This window comes from Manacus vitellinus, unplaced genomic scaffold (assembly GCF_001715985.3).
Source record: "Manacus vitellinus isolate BGI_N305 unplaced genomic scaffold, ASM171598v3 scaffold_27_pilon, whole genome shotgun sequence".
Taxonomy (NCBI): Eukaryota; Metazoa; Chordata; class Aves; order Passeriformes; family Pipridae; genus Manacus; species Manacus vitellinus.
Genome location: NW_021940039.1, coordinates 741,461 through 766,267, shown reverse-complemented (window position 1 = coordinate 766,267; position 24,807 = coordinate 741,461). Strand labels below are relative to the sequence as shown.

Here is a 24,807-nt window from a genome sequence, read left to right as displayed (position 1 = left end):
GGAGACAAGGCTCAGGGAAACCTCAGTGCCCCCTGCAACTGTCTGAGAGGAGGGGAGAGCAGGGGGGGACTGGTATCTTCTCCCAGGCAACCAGTAACAGGATGAGAGGAAAGGGCCTCAAGTTGCACCACAGGAGGTTTAGGTTAGAAACAAATTCTTCTAGAAAGGGTTGTAAAGCACTGGCACAGCTGCCCCGGGCTGCGGTGGAACCCCCGTCCCTGGAGGGGTTTAAAGGATGTGTGGATGTGGCACCTGGGGACACGGGTCAGTGGTGAGCACGGAGGTGGTGCTGGGCTGATGGCTGGACATGATGATCTTAAAGGTCTTTTCAAACCTTAATGATTCCATGATTCCAAATATTGAACCTGCATTTTTTTATCACATATGTTAACATATATATTATATTACACGAGTGATAACACTATAAAAATCTTGATATCAAGTGTCTTACTAGAGTGCAGGTGGTATTTAAACTACTACAACTGGTAGAATAAGCCAATGCTTTAAAAACAACCCCTATGCAAACTTATTTCAGATTCAAATGAGGATCATTCAACTCAGCTTAGGGGCAAAACATTTAAATAAAAAAATGCTTTTTTTCCACACAGAGATCTTAATCCTGGATTAATTATTTTACACATTTTCCATATTAATTAAAGCAGTATTGCTTCTTCTTAAGTTCTTTATCTACTTTCTTTGAGTAAAACTATTTAATACTGGGGATTGTGCAAAACATTTGTTCATGATTATGCAGCATACAGTCAAACAAGACTGAAACAAGAGCAGCATGCAAAAATGTATTTAAGGACTATCATCCCAAAATGCTGCTAAAAGCTATTAACCAGTACGTGTTAATTGCCACAGCATTCATATTAATTTTCACTTCGGGCCCGACATTGTGGAATATTTCCCCTGATACATTTTAAACAAAGTTTAATTTAAGGAACTGCTTCTATCAACACTTACGAAAATTAACAGCCTAGCAATTAGCACTCATGAATTATCCCTTCCCCCATGCTTGCTACAGCATCATTTTTAAAACAGTTGCTACAAGAGAAATTGTTGGTTTTTAACCCATTACCAAAATTAGCCACCAGAAACCTTGTAGCAATACATTCCTCACAATAGGATTTTTAGCATCTGTCCAGTCAAAAATTACATGGATCAATTTTTTTTTTAAATTATCTCCAGTAGTCAAGCAAACCTACAGAACTCCATAAGTTCAGAAAAGCCAGACTTTCTTCCAATTCCATTTGCAACTAGCCGTGAAAGTAGAAATTTTAAAGAATTAAAGGTTCTTTTCATACAATATTCCTAGAAAGAGTTTACAGGATTTATTAACCAAGATGTACAACCCATGTGCTTTACAAAACATGCAAACAGGTCCAGGGCTGAGGTTTACTTTAACTATTTTAAGGAAAAACTTGAAGAAAGAGTGAAGAGTAGTTACTGTGTGCTTTTTTATTTTACTGTGGCTTTTGTTATTTACTCTATGTATGGCTTTAGTTAAGAGCTGAAGTTTTACAACGTACAGGAATCCACAGATCTGTCCTGAGTAGTGGTGAGGCAAATTGTGTGAATTTTTGAGCTGCTTAGAATGCCTCCATTGTAGTTGCATTTCATAAGAAATATTCTCTACTGTTTTGATAATGGATGAACTGATCAGGACAGGAAGAAATTAGAGTGCTTTAAAATTTTACTATTTCATAAAATCACAGAAGTGGTTATGAAAAAGACACTAAATCTGGCAGAAAACACCTGCAGGATGTAAGCACTGACTACACTGTCCTGGTTGCTATCACAGCTCACAGGGTGTTCTGATTTGAACTGGAAAGCTGAAAACAACTCATCAGATGTTGGGGGGCAGGGAGGAAGGCCCCTGAGGAGGGTTTGCTCTACTTCAGGTCAGTCAGGGACCCGAGTTAGTGGTAAGTGAAAGCAGTGGAAGGAGCCAGCACGAGGAGCACAGACAGGGACAAAGAGCTGGACACAGCAACACCGAGCTCTGCTCCTGCTTCACCCACACACCAAAAATGAGAGTTACTGAACACCCTGGAACCTGCACTACCAAACCCAACTGTGCATAAACCAAGGGCCTGCTTACAGCTGTAAAGATTTCAGAGCCACTGTGATCCCCTGAGTAAATACATAATTAAGTAGGGTGTTTTTAAGACATGTTTAATTAGGCCCCCAGCCCCTCCTCACCCCCCCGCCTCTCCCCAATTATGGATCATTTCCCCCAGAGATATGCAGCTCTGTTAATTATGTAAATAAGTCATGGACTATTCCCTGAAAGAATTGTATTTCTGTGAAAAACTGCTCATCTACTATCAATAAAAATAAATATGAGACCTACAATATTACATTAAAAATAATTTTTAAAATCTCAATGTTTTTGGTTCTGTATTAATGTCTGAAAATACTGCAGAACTGAAGTAAAATAACTCACAATTGTACTATGTTTCTTCTCTATCTCAGATGATCAACCAGGTATTTAAATTAGACAATACATACAGAAGTATAGCAAATAAATTTTGTAAGCAAACTATTGACACACTTAACCAGAGTAATATAAACTATGGTGTGAAAATCACTACAGTGAGATTATACTCCAACAAAATGCCCATTCAAGTATTTTGGAACGTGGAGAAGGTATTTTGATTTGTAGATCACAAATTGAGTGACATTGAGGTATCTCATTAATATCTCAAACTAACATGTAGATTGCAACTCCCTTCCAATGGACTAAACACCTGCTAAAAGTATCTGATTTGAATACAGGAAAATTAAGGTGTTCATTATAGTCAACTACAATTTCTATTAACACAGTACAAATTAGCTTGGACTGCCAAAGAGAGAAGGAAAAATGCCTCAAAATTCCTCAGGTTTCCAAGAAACAAGACTTGGACATGACTGAATTACAATAGAATTCTCTTAATACAGAAGTATTTTATTTTTACTTCCTCTGTGCATACCTGCTGGAAGTACAATTAAATGCTTGCCCAACTGAAATTTTGTGGCACAAGAACAGCAAAACTGGAGTTTAGAAAAACAGTCTCTCATTGCTGTCAGCATGAGAGTGCTGCTCTCACCCACCAGTGTGGCCAGGAATTGTGAAAACCTTAGTCAGCACTAACTGCTATATGCTAATAAGTACAAAATCACAATAGAGGACCTTTTGCTACATGGACTTCATAGTTCAAAGGTTACCATTTCCCAAATATTCCAGATACTCCTAGATTTTTCAGTGGAATTACAGATCTGACTTTCCACTTCAAGAATATTCAACAGAATATAAAATTCTTCCATCACAATGGTAATGAAGCTCAAACTTCATCCTCCCACAGGAGATTCCACAAACAAATCCAGCAGAAAACAGATCTGTGCAGTATTTATAATTGTTTTGGAACAATACGACACTGATCCATCACACCAACGTTTATATTTCAGTTTCTGGAGCTGATGACAGAGAAAAATATTTCACAATATGGAGTACAGGGAAGATAGTTATCCACTACTGAGTGATATCAGACCCATCTCCTGAACTGGATGTGGCCAAGGAATGAACTGACCTACCAGGTTTACAGCCAATCTCCTCCCCGTGTTACACAAATGAGCTCTCGTGCAGAAACACATCGATTAGTGCTTCCTTCTGCCCCAGACAGTGACCTATTGATGCTTCAGTTTTCCACCCTCAAAATAGACAGAGGCTTTTCCCACTCTCACTGGAGCACTTTGAGGATGAAGACACAAATCATGGAATATCCAGCAAGTGCTCTGATGTGGATAGCCAGAACAGGTTTGTTTAAATGCCAAATAACCAACCATTTATACAAAGGGTGTCACCATCAGCTGTAGAGAGATGTCCCATGACTCTGCCACACTAAAGGTGCACCTCACTAACCTGCTGGAGAAGGGAACAGCAAGGCAAGGAAGCCTAATGCTAAGGCCAGAATTTTGTAATGGAAAGGGGAGAAATGGTCCCACCAAGCCTGGAGCTGTTACATTTGCACGGTCCCAGATAACCACCTGCAATACCTGATGGGCTGCTATGAAGCCTAATTAGAGTTTGCACAAGTCAGTGCACAGGGCACTGCCCCAGGCCTGGCACTGTCAGGGCAGGGGGCCCTGGACCTGAGATCAAACCACCCGGGCCACTGACCTTGCCGTCGAATTTTGAGTACTCGTTGAAGGGGTTGTTGAGCTGCAGTGGGCACTGCTCCAGCCGCACAGACAGGATGGATTGCTTCCCAGAGCACGGGGATCTCACTCGGAAATTCTTTTTTTCAAACAGGGAGCTCAGCTCCTCGGCTGCAGATCAGAAAAGAGATTAGAGGCGCTGCATGAGGAGATGCACAGAGGCTGCTCTTACCACAGAGAGATAATATCATAAAAGGGAGCACAAAATAAAATATATAAAACAACAAATGCTTCAGCAGGGCAGGATCTACCACCATTCTTTCATAGCCCAAAGATATGAAACCATTAAGAAGTTTGAACAATGCTATTGCTTAGGTTGAGGAAAAGATGAATTTTTCCCATACAGAGAATAGAACAGACCAGTATAAGTTCCATTTGAGTCAAGATAAAAATCAAGAGAATGACACATTCCTTGTCTTTCTGCTTACCTCCCTCTTCCTAAATGAATAGGAAATACTCTGGAAAAGAACTGCTGACACATCTATAACACACCATGCAAAAGCAGTTCAAACTGGGCCTGTAACATGTGACATTGGCCACACCACAGGACAGGATCACACTGCCCCACAATGCACTATAATGTCACTGTGCTGCCAGCACCAGGCTGGGCACTGCACCTCAGTCAAACCAACCATTTCTGCAGATTTTACTTCTCATGGTAGATTGGATATGGCCTCCCCTTGTCAAACCTGAAACCACCATTCCAGACCAGCAGTCTGAACAATAAAAACAAAAAAAGCTTTCTAAAAACAAAGGGGATGTGAGTTCATGAGTTTTTTGTGTGGTCTGTGAAGGCTCATAAAATTCTTGGACAAGTTGAATTTCCAGCAACAACTTAATTCCAAATTCACAGGCATACTTTCAAAAAACCCTGAAAATTAGGGCTTCTTACGTTACATGGCCACTCTAAAATCAGGACAGAGCCTGGGGTGGTTCAGCACATCAGTACCAGCAGGTCTCATCTGCAAGGGACTGGGACTGAACCTGGACAAGGTTTCCCACATCTGCTCCAGGAACCAAGAGCCCCCAGTCTCCATCAATCACTGCCTGAGAACCAACACCAGCTCGCCCAGCCCGACCCTCCTGCACTTGGATTCCCTCACAGCTCACAGATTTCCATCCTGCTGCTCCAGGGAAACCACAGAACACGTGGAGTTGGAAGGGACCCTCTCCCAAGGTGGAATGACCTGGGAATTGGTCTGCAGGGAGTTGGTTTATTTCTTAGAGTTGTCAAATGATAACTACTCAAAAGCTCAGTTTATTTTTATCAGCAGATTGCCTGAAAATTCAGGCAGTTGGCAGAGGTGCTAAATACTGGCACTGAGAGATCCCCAACGGGCTTGTGAGAGGCTGCAATTAACCAAAAAAGCTTTATTTAATCCCTTTAAATGTGGCCACTTTTACCCCTTTGGGTTGGGGTTTTTTGGTAACAAGCTCTAATACCTATTTGTTTTGTTTTGGTTTTTTTTTTAAATCTCAATTATCATTATGCTGGAGTATTATCTTCAACTGATATTTTTTGGGCATTTGGAAAGGACCTTGGAACCCATTATAATGGTTTTACTGGTTCAAGTGTAAAAGTAAGCTTTTTATCTTCTGTCTCTAAGGAAATTTCAGTCTATGCTATATGGAATTTTCAGCTTTGGTGAGTGTGCTGGCTACAGGAGCTACTCTGTACAGGCTGAGTGCAAGGCTTTGGAAAGATTCCCTCGATACACTGTTAATTTGCATTTTATATGCTCTGAAATGAACCTACGTCAGATATAAATGCAATGCCTTTCATCTGAAAATACACAGTGCTTTATAAAAAGGAGTAACCTTTGCATGCATATCTGTATTTGGTTTACATTTCAAGAGGATGGTGCCAGACTCTTTTTGGTGGTGCCCAGCAACAGGACAAGGAGAAAAGGCCACAAACTAAACCACAAGAAGTTCCACCTCAACATGAGGAAGAACTTCTTTCCCTGGAGGGTGGCAGAGCTGGAACAGGTGCCCAGGGAGGGTGTGGAGTCTCCCTCTCTGGAGACATTCCAAACCCATCTGCACACCTTCCTGTGTCACCTGCTCTGGTGACTCTGCCTTCCAGGGTGTTGGACTGGCTGATCTCCAGAGATCCCTTCCAGCTCCAGCTATTCTGTGATTCAGGACCCAGATTCTTTACTGACACGGTTTGATCTCTTCACTGCATGAAGCCAAAACATTCTTTCTGTTTTACTGAAAAACTGATGCACGGGAAGGTGACAGGATCTGGGGCACAGCAGAACAGTCACCCTCCCTGAAATGTCCCTGGATGTGATAACCCCCCTGACCAACTCCAAAGGCACGGAGGCTTTCTTTTCCAATCCACACACCACTGCCACCTTATCCTTCTCACCCACCCTGGCACAACAGTCAGCCTGTCTCATGGCACAGGCAAACACAGGAGCAGTAGATAAATAGTCTTTTTTCCTCCTCATTACCACATACAAAATTACTGGTCTCTCACTTCCCTTAACCCTGGTTTGGATACTTTTGTTTCTGAACACAGTAATAAGAAATAGGAATCACAAAAAATACTCAGTTGCCAGATGGCTCCAATGATGGCCACACACCCCACTGTAGGAGAGCAAGAATGCTTGTGAGACTTTCTCCCTACAGTGAGGCATCCCCACAACAAGTGACACATGACATAACAGCATCCTTTTGGTTTGCACACTGTCAACCACAGGCTCAACTCTGCCTAAAGCACAGGTGAACACGGTCACAGCCACATCTCCCCTCTGAGAACAGCTCTGTCTGTTGTTTTCACACTTATTTTTCCATAATCCCAAACTCAAGGAGCCAAGTGGACAATGCCTCTCTCACACACACATGGTGAAGAGGAAGCTGCAGTGAATACCCTTTAGGGCTCCTCTTTCTCCAGCACTCTTCCTGCAGTGTTGTTCTTCATGCAGATCTCAGTGGCTAAGCAGGGAAGGACAATCTGCTCTGCCAACAGACCCCGAGTGCCTGGAGTTTCTACATAACTTATTTTTTTATTTAAATCTGTTCTGCAGCAGGCAGGCACTGATCTATTTGCCTGCAACCCCAGCACATGCCTCAGAGGGGACAACTCTCACTGCTGGGGCCAGATGATGTCTGTCTGCAGGGCAGCACATAAAGGAATGAGATGTGATGGAGAAGCCCACAGGAATGGGATGACACGAGGGGCAAAGATTCTGCAGGAATCTGAGTGTGAGTCAGGTCAGTGTGCAGGGACAGCAACCAGGATAGAGGGAAAGAGAGAATTGCATCATCATTGGGCAAATGCTATAAAATATTGAGCAAAGAGTTGGAGGTTATGGTAGATTAACCTTTAAAACCTACAACTCTGCTCACAGAAGGAGAAAGGCAAAAACATTTCAGAATGCATTAACAGGGGTATCCACCACAGCTGAACACTGAATTAAGGATTAGTGCAACTGTGCTGCTCATGTGAGCAGCTTTGTTCACTCCTCTGAAAAAGATATTATAGTGTTGGAGAAGGTTCTGCAAATGACAGCCAGGGAGATATGAGGATTTAGGCAAAAAAAGGAGATTATAGAGGGACCTCATTAAGATATACACAAATTTTGAAAGAAGTAGGCATGACAGACCATACAAAGGTTTCAATGTGTGTCAAACACAACAGAAATAGAGACTAGCCTGAACTCTAAAATAGGAGAATTCAGACAGATTTTTAATTTCATATATTACAGTTTAAACTATGTAGAACATCCAGTCACAAATACTTAATTATATAATTAAAAAAAAGAATCGAATATTTTTGGAGAAATCACTGATAATAGTTTTACCAAGGAAAGGCCAGATAAGCTAAGGCAGCATTTACTATGCTTGCATTTAAGTAGATCATATATACACTCGTTATTTCTACGGATTTTCACCCTATCTGAAAAAGTAACTACAAAAATATTCCATAGAAATAAACTCCACAAAATCCTTCATCGCACCCTGTGCACCAACACCACTGGGAATGGCTGGAAAGCCACCCGGAGATGCTGATCCTGCACTTGGAATGCTGACACCTGCCAAGCACTGCCCCTGGAGCAGAGTCCTGTCCCCTCACTGCCAGGTGACACCGAGGGCTCTGCCACCCCCAGGTGCCCTCCCTGGGCCAGCAGATGATGTGAGGGATGAGAGAGAGCACAAACCCCGGGGTTACACCTCAGAGTGCCAGAGCCAAAGCAGCCACTCCAAGTACTTCAGACCAAACTGGGTTTCAAACACTTTCTCCTTCCCTTTCCTTTGTTAACACTGTGGAACGTCCTGGTCCCAGCGCCAGCCCCCGCAGAGCACCCCAGGAACTGGGATCTCCTGTGCTTGGAAAGCTTCAGGGAAAACTACACACTGCACACGTGGCACCCACTGAAGGCAGAAATAAAACCAGTAGCAAAATAGAAGACCTTTTCTTTTACCTGAGCAAGAAGTATTTCTGTCTTTCCATTGAACGTTTTTGCATTTTATTTGATTTTGTCTCTCTTTCCGCAGACGTTCTAGTCTCTGAGCTTGAAAAGAAATATTACAACTATAAGTTTGTCAATGAAAGTTTACTATAAACAAAGACATAATTAACTACCTTTATATGAATAAAGATGTTTTATACTGCATATGTAGGGGAAAAAGTCATAAAATTTTAAAGGTGGCACCCCTGAAAAGCAAATACCAACAAAAACATGAAAATGTTCTTGATTTATAATTGAAATTAGAGGATATAAAACATTAATAGAGATCATAAAGATAGTATTAACATGGAAGAGAATAATAAAATGTGAAAACTTCTGTGATTAATATGACATTTCATTATATAAATCATTAATAACGGTCTTAAAGGAATTTTAATGCACAAATGAACTGAAGTGAATATTACATTACAGGAATAAAATTACTGTTATGAATTACTCTACCCGTTTCAAAAATTAAAGATAAATGAACTCAGACTAGACTATTAAAGTTTTAAATATAAAATCCTTTATCTAAAAATCATGAAAATTATAAAATGTCAAAGCGATATAAATTAGCACAGCTTTTTCTTCAGTGGGCTGAAACAGTTTATAGGTAGTAAAATAAATGATTTGTATCTTCACAACATTAGTCAAATCCTAAAATGAATATAATATTTCTTTACATATATTTTGACTCCATCTTCAAAATATGGTTGGAAGAAAAGCCCCAAATAGTTCTGACACCAAAGAACTTGCAGCCCACAGTACCAGACAACAACTTCAATCACCTTCTTGTTAACAGCAAGAGCTTCCTTGGGGAACAAACCTGATGGAGGCCAGCCAAGACAATGACCCCAAGATGAGCACTGGTGTCACCAAGTGTCCACTCAAAATAAGCAGATTAGGCTGGAAAGTAGAACTAACAATGCTGACCCCTGAAGGAAACAATTTGCTGGATATGTTAGCAATTTTGATGTATTGAGATAATTCATTAACTAAAATGGGTTTGCAGAAGAGATTCTAAAATGCTAAATTACTCTGATGATTTTTAGATACAATTTGAGCCCTTCCAGCAATTAGAAAAAATTAATAAATATTTTCTATCCCTTCTGTTGTTATTCTTTTACATTTAAGTCTTTAAACTGAATTGTGGACACAAAAATAGGGGTTTTTTTGCCCCCATAAAAACTCTCAACCAGGGAACTGAGAAAAAATACTCCTTTGAGGTTTAACAGCTGTAACAGGCGGTTTAAGGTACAAACACAAATGGGAACTTTGATAAGTATCTCCCATTTAAGTCAACACGATATGATAGCCTGAATACCTCTAGGTAGCTTCCTCTTAAAGAAATAAGAAAAGTATGTCTCCTCATAAGTTTAAATACTGGGAAAACACTGTTGTAGCATAGATATTTCATATATATAAAGAAAAATATAAAGATATAAAGAAAAAAAAAACACATTTTTTCAGTTCTTGTCCAGATGTAACTCAAAATTACCTTCCAAAAGCCTTTCTTTCCAAACAGGCCATCATAAAAGATCTGTTAGATCAACATGTAAACAAGGGATAAAGGAAAAACTGCACACTAGAAGGAAGAATAAGGCTTATTTGTACCCTGTTTGATATTTTCACCCCTTGTCAAAACAAATGTACTTAAGCACAGTCACCATCTTCACTGACTCCATCCTCTTCTTCCACCTACAGCTGACCACAGACAACCATGTACTGTGGGACTATGCTACAGCAACACCAAACCAGAAGGAATGATCAGCACCTACTAGAAATGTGAATTATTTAAGGCAGCCAGTGAAAGCTTTAGGTGTGAACAATGCCACTGACCAAATGCCCCTGTGGCTTCAGTAACTGTCAGTATGAGCTGAGCCTTTGTTCCTCCTCACCAGAGGACCCAGAGTTTGCTGCTCTCCCACACCCAACGCCTCACACAGACCAGTCTCCACCTGCCATGCCAGGGGAAAAGGCAGAAAATCCTCTCCCTTAGTGTCTCAGCCATGACTTTAGAATATGCCCCCAGCTGGCACCTGAAATGGTTTCAATCCATAATTCAAATGCTCTGCTCCCTTGGCAAAATAATCCTTCAGAGTTATGTTTTTGAAGCAATTCTATAAAACTTCAAACTTTGCCTCTCCTTCCTCACGAGTTCCACCATCCAGGGAACTCTCCCAGCCCCAGGCAGCACTGGCACCCTGGCACCCTGCATTCCCACCAGGCCTTCCTGGCACTTTGGGCTGGAACTCAGCCTGTTTCCAAATCTCACTCTCCGCTGCCCTGGCTTTCCTGGAATTTTTGACAAGTTCCTCCTTGTAAAAGGCATTTCAGTCTCTCCAACACTGCACACATTCCCTGGCAAGCCAGAGCACAGAGGTGCTTTCTGAGCTCTAGGTGGTGTTATAATACCTGCAGAAACCATTTGGAAAAAGATATACTGAAACACAGAAAAAAAGAGCTCAGTACTGACCACCCTACACCAACCTTCTCATCTGTATTTTACATCACAGAATGCCTGTTCATAATATTCCTCAGGTCTAAGTAGAAGTCTGGATATCCCTGATATAAAACACCAGATGGGGCAGCTTTCTGCCAGTCATGACAGACTGAGCATATTTTGCAAAGGTATTCACCCTTAAACTTTCTAATTTGGTAGCTTAAACCCTAGCTCAAGGTTTTTCTCAGAAATAAAATGTCAGGAGACAAAATACAGACAAATCATTCCCTTCACTGGCTCACATCAAACTTCATTCCTCTCTTTTATAACAGATACATTTGATGCCTCACTAGGTAGACTTTTTCTCAGAAAATAACTATCCTGTTCAAAAGTTAACACCCCTCCAGACAGTAACAATAGAAATATCAAAGGCTGTTCGTGTACTTTGGATTTAGATTTGATGTCTTTTACAACTTGATTTTTTTTAATATATAAAACTGACTAACTCAATGTTCCTCTGTACAGGAATAGGTAAAACAGCAATTAAAGCTCAGGTGACAGCACAGTAAAGTAACTGAATCATTATGTGTCCTTCTACAAAAGGGCCTCGACGTTACAAAAGAAGTTTGACAGACACCAAGCCAGTCCTGCTCTGATTTATCCACACGAGCCAGACTAAGAGACTGAACACAAAGGCTGATGCTGCTGCAAACATCCCTTACCTGTGTTTGATCGTCTTCTGATCCCGAAGTCCCAGCTTGAGGTAATATCGACTGATTGGGAATATACATAGCCCTGAGTGTCCCCGTTGCTCCCCTGTGGTTCTGACCCATTATCCCCATATGCTGACGAGGGGTTGAACTTCTCCAGGTCGACATCGTGGTCGATGAGGACCATCTCACACATTCCCGTGTCATCGCTGGTCACGTGCGACTGCCGGATGTGAGCGAGGATGATGGTGGGGTTGTCCAGGAAAGCCATTCTGCCCACAAGTCCCCCACTTCACTGTACTATCTTCTCTCCATCTTGCTTCATGGACACTCGTACCTAAAAAATAATGCACGCAGCATTTTAGGAAAAAAACCCCAAACACAAATAGCCCAACCCCCTGATTCCAGCAGGTTATTTGGGATACACAAACCCTGACTGACTCAGGGTGAATTATTTGCATTCTGCTCCAGTCTACTTAAGTTACACTGGTTGTTGAGATCCAATTAAGGAAGAGTGGGCTTGGAGGACAGCCTGAAACCCGAGTCCCAGGACAACAGAACACAACAGACACCTACAGATGGGTCTCAGTACCCTACAACACATAATTGCTATAAGGTAAAATACTCCAAGTACTACACCAGGAACATCTGCCCATTCCAACTAATCAATTTACAAAACCAGACTAGGGGTTTGGAATTCTTTTTACCCATCATAAATAACTGTGTTACTGATTTTCTTCTGCCTCTACACACCAACTCTTTCACTACCTTATTATAGACCCTTTTCAGTTTTTGTATTTCCAGGAAAAACTTCAAACACGAAGAGATTAGTGTCTCAGGGCAGAATATTGAACATCTGCTGCTGCATGGTGCTTCACACAGGGCAACTGCTGTAACACAGAGAAAGCTCTGTGACCAAATACCACATGCCTGAGCTCTAAAGCACTTTAACAACTGTAATTGCCACTTACCTAAAATATTTCATTCAGAACACTCAAGCGGCCTTACGAAACAAAATAGAGGGCAAAAAGGAAAAAAACCCCAAACCACAAAACCCAAACCACGTTCACACTCTTATCTGATTTTCTGCAGCTGTGGATTTGTAGTTATGTCAGTTTAATTCAAGCCTGGGCTAACTCTGGAAAGGGGCAACCCCATGCCCTGCCTGGCCCTGCTCCAGGAATTCTGCCACCTCCCAAAGCTGGCACCAGAGCCTGTGGAGCTGTGAGCTGGATCAAAAAATGACCTGCTGAAAATAAACTGAAAAGAAAAAAAGCAATTCCTCCTGTTCAGCAGGGAGTCCATCGGTGACTAGCTTCAGGAGCAGCAGGCCCAGCAAACCCAGGCAGCAGGACCAGCAGGATCCAAGCAGAGCCACAGGAGGTTCAGTGGAGCTCAAGGGAGACCCCTCCACCTGAGGAGGCCAGGGGGGCTCGGTCTGAGCTCACACACAGGGCAAGACTAGATGTAAATTCCAGAAGTTCAAAACCCCCACTGCTTTTCTAACCAGAGAAAACACTTTAACCTGCTTTAACCTGGCTACAGGGCTCAGTGTGTGTGTTTGGGATTTTGAGCTCAGAAACACCACAATCCCCTGTCCTTGCAAAACTCCTGTCAACAAAAAGAAAATACAACAGGAAAAGGAATGTTTCAATCATACAAAGCCACATCCCATGAAAATCTGGTAAAGGTAGCCTGCTCTTCTCCTAGCACATTCTAACAGAGGGAAGGGGAAGAAAGGACCAGCCAAGCTTGTTCCAGGAGCAGCAAACACATTTCACCATCTCCTCTGTACACGTCCAAGGGGAAAGGTGTATGGAAAGGTGTGTTAACACAGAGAGGCCTAGAGAGCAGCTTTGGCATTTAAACAGTTGGGAGCAAAAGTAAATCTTTATTTGGACACTCATCTAACCATGACAAAAGCAAATTGTGAAGGTTTGTTGTAAATTGCAAACCCACCATTCCTAGATGTGTCCTCCCCACAGCAAGCATCAACATCTTCTAATTACAACACTCAATAAATAGAGACTTACAGCCTTGAGAATTTTAGACTCTTTTTTTCTCCTCCCTTGGCCACAAATACTGTTGTGGTTTTTTTTTTTTTTTTGAGAGACTGTCCCCTTTCTGCTTTAAAAAATATAGACAAATTCAGAAGTAATATATTTAACAACAGACCCAGCAGCGAGAAGGAATTCAATAAAGGAATGGTAGAGAAATAAACCTGACATGCTGCTGGTTATTAATATACTACTGCTACCATACATTGTAATAAATTATGCTATTAGTGAAATTCACTCCAGCAGGATCCTTGGAGACCCTCAAAGCCCAACTGGGCATGGCCCAGAGCCTCGCTGGCCCTGCCTGGAGCTGGGAGTTGGATGGGATCCCCAGAGGCTCCTGCCAGCCTTGGCAGCGCTGTGACTCCATGCTCTATTTTTAATTTTCTGACTCTTTCCATCAGAGTAAGTAGGGCTGCTCCTGAAAGGTCTCTTGCTGTCCCTGGTGGGAGAGGCCACAAGGAAATGTCCCACTCGAAGGTATCGTTGATGTGCTCGAGGCCCTGATGCTGCACCAGTGTGACCAGTGTGACCAGTGTGGTGTGGCTGGGAGAGCACAGACACAACCACAGTGCACAGCTATTCCAAAATGTGCATTGAGAATGTTCTTGAAACTGAATTCTTTCTACTTGGCTGATTAGGAAAGGCCACACGTACCTGCAAGCGGTAAAAACTTGTTTAAATAAGCAACAGCCTCAGGCACTGGAAAGGTCTGCAAACTCCCAATCAAAAATTACTGCTGCCCCATCAATGTGTCATATAAATGTTGGCATGTTAATTGTGTATTTATAAGATTGTTAATGGTTAGTTAATTTACCTCCCACACTATTATTGTACTTGAAATGATTTAATGTCTGCTGAGGGAGTTAACAACATGTAACAGCAGATGCGAGAGTTTTACCTTTATACTCTGCACCCCGACTTCCTGTCATTAACAGTCATGTGCTAAATCAGCCAAGCTTCTTCCCAACTGTACACGTGCAATGGCTCTTCCCAGAAACCTGAATGGTGAGAAAGTGCCAGAAGTTCTGTTTCAAACTCTAAAGTTTAACACAAACATTCTTTTCTTCCTCCTCTTCAGAATTTTCAAAGGGACATATTAAAACTAATTTATCAATAAATTAATATTAACTAGAAATTCTCTGACCAGTTAACACCCTTAAAAAAAAAATCCAGAAAAAAAGTTCAGACCACAAAATCCAAAATTCAGTTCAGACTTTGATGTCAGATTTAATAGTTGCAACCTACACAATTCTAAAGGTTCTTCCTGGTGATAAATGATTCAATGGCACTGAGGAACAGTGACCTCCAGAGATTGGAAAGAACTCAGAGAAACAAAGTTCAGTTTTGCAAAATCTTACACAAACACCTCCAAGGCTCCACATCATCAGTCTCTGCAAAATTACAGATCCAAGATCAATTTCTAGATCTGCTGAGATCTGCCAGCACACCCTTTCTGCACTCCTACACCCACACACCATCACGGCATCCACACAAAGGAGACAAATTTAATGGAATTCAGGGACTTTCTGAGCATCAGCAACTTATACATTCTTTAATCATAAATTTTAAAAAAAAAATTCTTTTAATACTTGTCTTATATAAATAATATTGTACTATTGAATAAATCACTTTGGAGACAGCTGTCAAACATACTGTATGCAAACACTAAAAACTAAAAAAGCAAAGTGAAAACTCTAAAACCTTAACAGTATTTCTGTACTAAAGGATACACAGGCTGGGGTCTCGATTGGCAAACACCTGTGATTCATCACACAGGTGGACAGAGCCCTTCACTTTCTTCCTGATCTTTATTATTCATGTATGACTTTCTGTGCATTATCTGATCAACACCCCAGCAATGAATGTGCCTTCTCACCTTCTCCCCGGTCCCATTGCTGTGTTCCTGCTGTGCCCCAAGGCCCCTGGGGAGCACAGCCCCCCATCAGTCTTCTGCAGTTACAGAACATCCCCAAAGATGTCAAATTGCACCATCAAGAGGCTGAACGACTCGCCAGGACTCACAGGAACTTTGCAGCAGAATCAGACAGCTGCATCTCAGTCTACTATTTTGATGGGCAGTATTCCTCTTCCAGGACCCCACGGCTATATTTATGGCAGCGACAGACTCTCCCAGCCAGGCAAGCAGGGCTTTATGCAGATCAGCCTCATTCATAACCCGGCACACAATGAGGAGTTCAGAGCTAACAAACGAGCCCGCGCTCAGGAGGTGACACAAAGGTCTTGAAAAAGGATCTGCAGCTATACAGATTGTACCTTAAACACACAGCTGAATTTGGGGAGGCAACTTCATCATCACAACATGTTAACTGTTCTTGTGACCCTCCCGCTTGCTTGATGCACTGTGTTTATTAAAATATTGTCTCGCTTTCCACTTTCCCCACCCAAAACCCCACCCGAAGTATTCATATCTGCATGTTAACCTACTCAGGTGACAAGGAGATACCAAGGCAAGTGTGAGATAAGGGGAAAGGACAAGTTAAACACATACCTCACGACTGCCATCCTTCCCACCCAGCACAGACGGCAGCAGGCACAGCGGGGACCCCATGCTGGACCCACGACTGGGGGGACTGCGACCATGTGTCAGCCCCTGCCCACTGCTGTTCTCAGAGCAACCCACTGACCTTGAGCATGAAAAATGCTGAGTGCAGCTTACCTTACTTTTGGGAAAACAGCTATTTTGGAATGAATTTTCTGGCTTGGTTGAATTTGATAAAACCCCTCCCTCTTGCTGCCCAGCACGAGGGTCTCGTCGCTGCCCCCACACCTGCACAGCTGCCCCCAGGCTGTGTGTCACCTCCAAACCTGCCAGCCCTGGGGCAGGACCCCACCCCTGCCACCCACTGCTCCCAGCCCTGCTCCCACCCGCAGGCTCCTGACAGGTTTTCCAGCAGAACTATGGATTTTGCTTGGCAAAGTGACATTAGTGCCAACAGGCACTCCCATACCCGTGAGGAGTTCACAGACTCCAGGGCAGAAACCAAACCCGTGTGGTGCCACCAGGGCATCTTCACCTGAAGGACACTGTAGGAACAGTGCCCAGGCAGCACCGCCTTTCCATGGCATCCACCACTGCTCAGAGTACACGAAATATTTTCCCCACACAAAGTGTTGGTATTTTTGCCTTTCATGCTTTAAAATATATCACACAGAGCACAAACGAAATTTGCTCACAGACTTCTAAACAAGCTGTAAGAAACAATAAAATCAGAGAAAACTGCAAAGCAACTAAAAATGTTCTGCTGCAGGAAAGAGCTACAACTTTGAAATTCCACCAATTTCAATGGAATAAGAATCCTTCAGTTCAAACAGCTAAAAGCAGCTCTAAATTCTTCACAAAACTCTCAAGCCAATTCCTGCAAGACATTTTCCTCTCTAAATTATAAAATAAGAAGTGAGAAGTAGGAAGAAATTTCCTCTCTCCTATTCTGCAAAGCTGTAGCTTCCTTTTTTTTTTTAGAAGAAAATACGTTTTAATTCACTGCCCTCCTTGAAGAAGTAATAAACAATTAAAGCCCTATTCAAGGTAAACAAAAATATTCCAAAGACACAACTTGTGGAAGGTATGACCTGGATCCAAAATAATTACCAACAAACTCAAAACAGAAGGCTAGAAGAATTATATACCATTACAGGTCATCTTATCACTCAAGGGCTTCCATAGTCACTGGACTCAAACACCTCTTGACTGGAGCTCTTTAAAGTGATCTTAAAAACTAATGAAAAAGATGAGCAGATTAGAAGTAAAAATTGATTTTCCCCCCAACGTCATACAAGCAGGAACAGGATGGCGCAAACATACTTCAAAATTTATGATTCAGGTTATATGAAATAATTTCCCAGTGAACTTCTGCCTGCAATTGCAAAAGAAATGGTTCTGGTTATCTGCATTTGCAGCAGCACAAATAATCAACCCCTCAAACGCAGACAGACCCTGGGCATGCAGGATAAAGGAAAGTGAACTGCAATATATGAACATTCAAGTCTATGTTTCAGCAAAAGCTCAAGTGCATTTAAGAGTGAATACTTATCTGGAGAAGCTGTCACTCACACTCTGGGTCCTATCATTAGAAAGGAAATAATCATTTGCAGTCATTTAAAGAGGCTCTCTCACAAGGGAGACTGGAATTGGGAAGTTATGATGAGCAAACACTACATTACACACAACTTCCAACAAATTATTTGTTCATTTCCAGACCTGTAAATCAATCTGGCATTAGCTCTGTATTTCTGAACTGCTTGGAATTTGGCTATATTTTTGTTGTCATATTAATCAGGATGCAAATTACACCAATTCTGATATTTTAATTATTCAGCTTTAGAGGGGGGAGAAAATATTGGGGTATGTATGGAAAGTGTTCGCTCTCCTCTTTCCTGATCTTGTCAAATCTTCATTTCATTGTGGACAAGTTGATTCTCCACTAACCTGAGCTATCTTGCATCAAGATTTTAAGCAAATAAATAAGTATAAAAAAATGCAGAGATTATAAATTAGGGCAGACAAATCTGTATCTAGACTCATGCCTGCAAAGAGCATTCTATCAATATAGTGAAATGCTAATCTCCTAATTAACAACCTAATTAGGTAATTATGGCTTTGCAGAGGGATGCCTAAATGAAATATGACAACATGGTCACCTCTTTATATGGCACCTGTGGGCCTTTTCAGCTGTCACTGCCGAGAGTGCAATATCAATTTGAACAGATGACAAAGTGTTGTCATTTTTCATTCGGATATTGTGCTGAATGCTGGGATCGAGGCCGCTCGGAGATGCAGCATCTTGCCTGGGCTTTGCCTCATCTAAATATGTGCAAACACTTTGCTTAATTTCCAATGCCTTGATTATGCTTGGTTTTTCATGCTGGCTGCAGGCATTCCCTGACACACACCACAGCTGCAGGGTCACACTGGGATGACCCACCACCCCTGAGCCCCCATGACCCAATTTCACAGCATGTGTACAGGAGAATTTACTATCCAGAAAAAATATCTGAGTATTTGAGTTAATTTTTGAGGCTTAACTGTTCTGACTTTAAAGTAACAAACACAGAATACCTTTTAAATAACACATTACCACTTCCCTTTACTCTTATTCCTGATGAAGGCTCTTTTCCAGGAATGGGGAACAGCAGTCCCTGTCCAGGAGTGGGTGAAGGTGACAGGACTTTTTCATGGAAAGTTGGGAAGGAACATGTTCAACAGCACTTTTACGAGGAACATGAGCTGTCACTCATATGCCTAAAATGCTTTAAAAACAATTTGCTGAGCTTGAACATTTATTCCTAAAGGACATCAACCTGTTGGAGCGAGTCTGGAAGAAGCCACCAAGACCATTAGAGGGATGGAGCACCTCTCCTATGTGAAAAGGCTGAGAGAACTGAGATTATTTAGCATGGAGAAGAGAAGGCCCAGGGGTGATCTAACTGTGTCCTTCCAGTCCCTGAAGGGAGCCTACAAGAAAGACAGAGAGGGGCTATTTACAAGGGCCTGCAGTAATACAACAAGGAGCAATGGCTTCAAACTCATGGAGGGCATGGTTAGATTTTAGGAAGGAATTCTTCCCTGCAAGGGTGGGGAGGCCCTGGCACAGGTTGCCCAGAGAAGCTGTGGTTGCCCCATCCCTGGAAGTGTCCAAGGCCAGGTTGGATGGGGCTTGGAGCAGCCTGGGATAGTGGAAGGTGTCCCTGCTCATGGCACAGGGTAGAATGAGATGGACTTTAAGGTCCCTTCCAACCCAAACCATTCTGGGATTCTGTGATAAATAAAATTCTGTGATAAATAAATCCTTCCCACAGACAGAAGGATGAAAGCACAGGCTGGAACTGCTCAAAGATTAGACTAGAGCTTCTGTTTTGTCACTTTTCAGTGGGGTATTCCACAGCCTAAAAAACCTAATAAATATAAGCACCTATGCAAGCTTCAATCTTAAAAAACCCAACAAAGCAGAAAGCTTCACCTTTTTCCTGTCTGTATTGAGAGCTGCTGTGCTGGTTGGGTTTTACACACAGAGGGGTCTCCAGGCTCACGGAGGTTGCCTTGGCTGGACCTGGGACACAGCCTGGGACATGCTGTAGGTCCAGCCAGCCCACAGATCCTCAGCACAGCCTGTGCACAGCTCTGCACTGGCACCACAGAGGGGCTCGCTGGGCCCCGACACTGCTGTGCACTTGGGTTCACCCGGGGTTCGGGCACTAAACAGCAGCACCTGTCAAAACAAACACTGTTGGGTTTGCATTTTCTTCTGTTTGTTGCCATTGTACTTCTGAGTGCATGAAAACATTTTTATTCCATAAAAATGACACTTATTTTTTTAGAATATAACAGGGTGCAAGCTGATTTCAGAAATGCTCACGGACCTACTTAAAAATGCCTGAGACCTCCAGCCCCTTTGGGACTCTATGTCAAATGGAACCAGACAGTTTCACATTTCTCCAGCAAAACATGAATCTGCCGTTCCTCTGGCTTTTAATTTTGGATCTGTCTCCTTCAACAGCACACAAAACATATTCAAGGAGCTTTGTTTTGCTTAGAATAACGGGTTTAGATACAACAAGGCAGGGATTGCCCTTGTGCTGCCTTGGATAAGAAACTGAGCTGACAGACAGTGAACAGCCAGGCACCACAGTTATATGGAGCTCCTCAGCTCACACACACACACAATTAATACTAAAACACAGCTTGGGGTCTGTGTCAGAGGCACTAACAGAAAAGCCTTCGAGAACTGCTGCTACCACAGCTGAGGCAGCAGTTCCCTGCACGGCACGTCCCGGGTGTGGGGAACACCAACAGCCCTGTGAGAGCTCTGCTCCCACACCCCTGCACCCCACAGCTCAAACCTGCCCCTCCCAGCACCTGAAAGGCAAGAACTGAAGAGAGCCTGAGCTCTCCCTGCCTTCCTCAGCAAGTGCCATTTGCCCTTGGACATCAGAAGGAATTGTGGACATCAGGAGGAATTTCTTCCTGGAAAGGGTGGTCAGGCATTGGAAGGGGCTGCCCAGGGAGGTGGTGGAGACCCCATCCCTGGAAGTGTCCAAGGAATGACTGGACGTGGCACTCAGTGCTCTGGGCTGGGTGACAAGGAGGGGATGGGTCAAAGATTGGACCTGATGGTCTTGGAGGGCTTTCCCAACCTCAATGATTCTGTGATCTCCAAAAAGAGCTGCCACATGGGAGATGGGCTGGTCCTACCCAGGGCTGTGACTCGTATCCTGTTCATTTGATGTCCCATTTGTTGCTATAACTGACCTTTCCATACGAGTGTCTACTTTTCATGCTCACAACTTCAGAAGCAAAATTCTTGCTACAGAATGTGTAAAGCAGATCCCTGTGCCAGGCTGCTTCACCTGCTGAGGCTTTTGCTGATCCAACAAGAAATGTACACAAGATCGCAGCTGTTACTTGTTATTTTAACATTTGTTATTTGTTATTTTAACACTTGCTACTTGTTGCAACTGGGTGAAACAGTTTAACCAACAAACAGATGAGGAAAGAGTGTAATAACAGAGACCTGAAACATGACTGAGACAGAAACGTACTAAATTGGTTCTAATTCCCTCCTTCAGTTATTTCTGTACAAGTCTATATGTAGACGCTGATCTCAATTTATTTTTAATCTAACCCAAAAAAGTGTCCGTGAATGGAGCTGTTCTGAATTTGGAAACGTAACTGAGAGAGTCTAATTCCCAGCCTTGCATCTACTTGATAATCCCCCTGACGCCTAAAATTGTGTAGAATCCAGTCAGGAAATCCAAGCTTGGCTCTGGCATCTCCATTTAGGCAATCACCAAACTTCCACTAGCACTGAAATCGACTCATTGCCGTGTCTCCCGGACACCTTTCCTGCTCCACTACATTGTTCCTGCGGTGCAGACGCCAGGACTGATGGCACTCGCCAACAGGTGAAGGAACGAGAGCCCCATCCAGCAACACATTTGGGCGCGATCGTGCCAAAAGTGCCCTTCTGGGAACACCTGGGCAGGCAGAGCCCTCCCCTGCGGGCTGCAGGAGCAGCCAGGAGAAGGGACAGGGTGCGTGTGACAGGGGCACGGGGGGTGTGAGGGGTGATTCCCACGAAGTGAGGGCACTAGGCTGAGACCCTGCGGGCCCCGGAGCTCCCAGCGCAGCGCGGGGGTCCCCGCCCGGCCTCGCGCCCGCTCTGCGCTCCAGCCGCTCGTCCACTTCAACCTGCTCTCCGGCTGCCCTCGCTGTCGGAACGCCGTCTGACCCGCCCCTCCGTTTGCCCCCGCCGGCTCCTCCCGGCCCGGACCCGCGGGGCTGCCCCGAGCCATGTCCCGGCGGGGTGACACCCCCGGGGCCGGGCAACACGCACCGGGCGGGGGTCCCGCGCGGGCCGCGGGCAGCACACCGGGGGTCACGGCGCGGCGCAAGCCGCCGGGGCCGCGGGGAGCGGCAACCCAGGCCCCCCACCCGCACTTACCGGCGTCGCCGCGCCGCTCCGGGGCCGGGCCGGGGCCGCTGCAGCCGCTTCCGGGTCCGGGCCGGCGGAACGGGCGCGGGCCGCGCGCGACCGGGAGCGCCGCGGCTGCGGAAGTGACGGCGCGGAACGGGCGGGGCGGCGGCGCCGGAAGCGGCACCGGGAGCGGCACCGGGAAGCGGCACCGGGAGCGGCGCGGGAGGCCAACCGGCACGGCACGCGGGGCGGCACCGGCACAACACGGCGGCGGGGCACGGGCTCCGGCCGACACGGCCCCGAAACACCGGTTGGCACCGGGCGACACCCGCAGCGGCTGCACGCTCCCCGGAGCCGCACACGGGAGGCTTTTCCGATGGGGATCGCGCCAATCTTAATTCCGATTTCTTGCTTGAAACACTGTGAGGCTTGTGTTTGTTTGATGGTTTTAAAACAAACCTGCCGGCTAGCACTCGATGTACAAACGCAAACGGGAGGAACCTGAAACAGAGGTAGCAGCTGCACAGGGCAGTGACTGACCGTGGGTTATCCCGGAGCTCGGGTAGCCCTGGGCTGACCCTACACGGCTGCCTGGGCGAGCAGCGGAGCCCGGCCACCCTCAGGGGCCCCCACCTCACACCCCGGTCCCCCAGAGCCCAGCATGTTCCCTGGTGCTCCCAGGGTTCCTTTTCCTGTCGGTGCCTGTTCCTGGCCCGGTGGCCGTGTGTCCCTGTCACCTTTCCAGGCTTGCTGGTGCAGGCTTCACAATCTCCCATGGAAGTAATGAGACTGCTGGTTAATTCCAGAGGAAAGCCTTATCTGGCAGTCTCAGCAGCTGCACACATCGAAAAACAGCCTTTGAGAAGGACAGGGAACAGCACAGCACAAGTGTCACCAAGGGCACCTGAGCAGAAGTCCCTGTGAAGAGCAGGTGACATTGTCTGGCAGCAGTGGGGGAGTAGGGCAGGCACTGGAGCTGCCCTAGCACAGGGCAGGTCCCAGCGAGCCCCTGGCTGCAGCTGGCAGGGCCCAGAGCTCTGGGATGACTGGACTCAGCCTCACAAAACAGTACAAAAATTCACGCAGCACAGCAGCTTTGTGTGGACATGGTGGGACTGAGCAGGTCCCTGTGGGGTGGGTTGAGCCCAGGGCTGGCCAGGCAGCACCATCCTGTTTGGCTCAGATGCCAGTGGAACTGTCCTTTCCATCTGTGAGACTTTGCACTCGGTCCAAATGCAAACAGATCTGTGAAATATTTGCAATAATACCAATAATAAAATGCCTTTGGAGTAGCAGTGGTAGTAAAGTTGGATGACCCTGAGAATTCATTGGCTCAGACTGGACAATGGTGGGATAATCAAAATGGAAGGCAATTGGAATGTGAATGAACTTGTTAATTGCTAGGAGGAACAGTGAGAGCACAGACTTGTTGACCAGGAGCCATCCCCATTCCCGGTAAAGCGTTCCAGATCACACAATGGCATGCAGGGCCCGAGTGAAGGTGTGGGGATGTCAGCTGGGATTGAGAGGAGCTGGGAGCTCTGCTTGAGCAACACGGAGCTGGAGGCATCAGCAGACACCCAGGAAGGCCAGACAGGGATGAGGTTTGGACATGGCTCCACTGAAACCATCCACCACAGATAGAGCAAGTTAAGGATCATTTTAATTGCTACTGTGGCTCTTTATCACAGCTACACGTGGTTTCCCTTCCTTGAGAGGTCTCTGTGGTAACAGCTGTGTTACACACTGTCCAAAGTGTGAAAAAAATGGGTCAGAATTAAAGGAACTGGGTACTTGCATGAGGGGTGTCCCACGAGAGGACAATTTGGGTGGGGTGGCAATGATCTGCAGATAACCCTTCAGAGAATGAAGTGTTAATTACCCTTGGTGCTTGTGCTTTTTTCTGCTCCCATTTCGGGGGTCTGTGCAGATTTGCAAAAAGGTAATTTGAAATTAGCCCCGGCAACGCACGGCCCGAGCTGCTCCGCGGGGCTGCGCTCGGGGCACGGGCGGGCCTGGCACAGCAGCTGCCTCCATCCTGCGCCCGGGCTCCACCGCACGGCCGAAGCTCCGTGGCCGGGCAGCGTTGTGGGAACCGAGCGGAACGGAACCGAACGGGGCCGGGCCGGGCCCAGCGCTCCCAGAGGGGCCGCGCGGCCCCGGCCCGGCGTCACCATGGCAACGGGGGCGGGCCCGGGCCGCGAGCCCCGCCCCGTGACCGTTCGAACAGACCAATCACAAGTTCCTCCGCCGCTGCGGGCGGGCCTACCCGGGGGCGGGCGGGCGCGGCACTTCGTCCCCCGCCGCGCCCATTGGCCGGCGTCCCACCAGGCCCGGCCCTGGCGCGCGGCGGTTTGGCCAGCGCGGCCGTCGGCCCACCGCGAGGCCCCCCCCCCGCGCCGCGGGAGCGCGGGCGCCACCGGGCCCGGCGGGAGGAGCGCGGGCGGAGCGGGGCGGCGGGGCCCGGGCGGGCGGGCAGCGGGGCCGCGGGCGGGGCCCGCG

The 24,807-nt window shown here is 45.4% G+C and overlaps 1 protein-coding gene across 1 annotated transcript in view; it reads right to left on the bottom strand.

Annotated features, from left to right (window-relative positions):
• The window catches only part of MAPKAP1 (MAPK associated protein 1), an 81,027-nt gene extending 65,776 nt beyond the window's left edge, over positions 1-15,251 (bottom strand). The window contains exons 1-5 of the mRNA XM_018074374.1: positions 15,232-15,251; positions 14,772-14,871; positions 11,826-12,150; positions 8,634-8,723; positions 4,163-4,311 (exon numbers count right to left, since the gene is read on the bottom strand). Coding sequence (XP_017929863.1) covers positions 4,163-4,311; positions 8,634-8,723; positions 11,826-12,084 — 498 coding nt within the window. The 5' untranslated portion in view covers positions 12,085-12,150; positions 14,772-14,871; positions 15,232-15,251. The remainder of the gene's footprint in view (positions 1-4,162; positions 4,312-8,633; positions 8,724-11,825; positions 12,151-14,771; positions 14,872-15,231) is intronic.
• Positions 15,252-24,807: the final 9,556 nt, after the last annotated feature.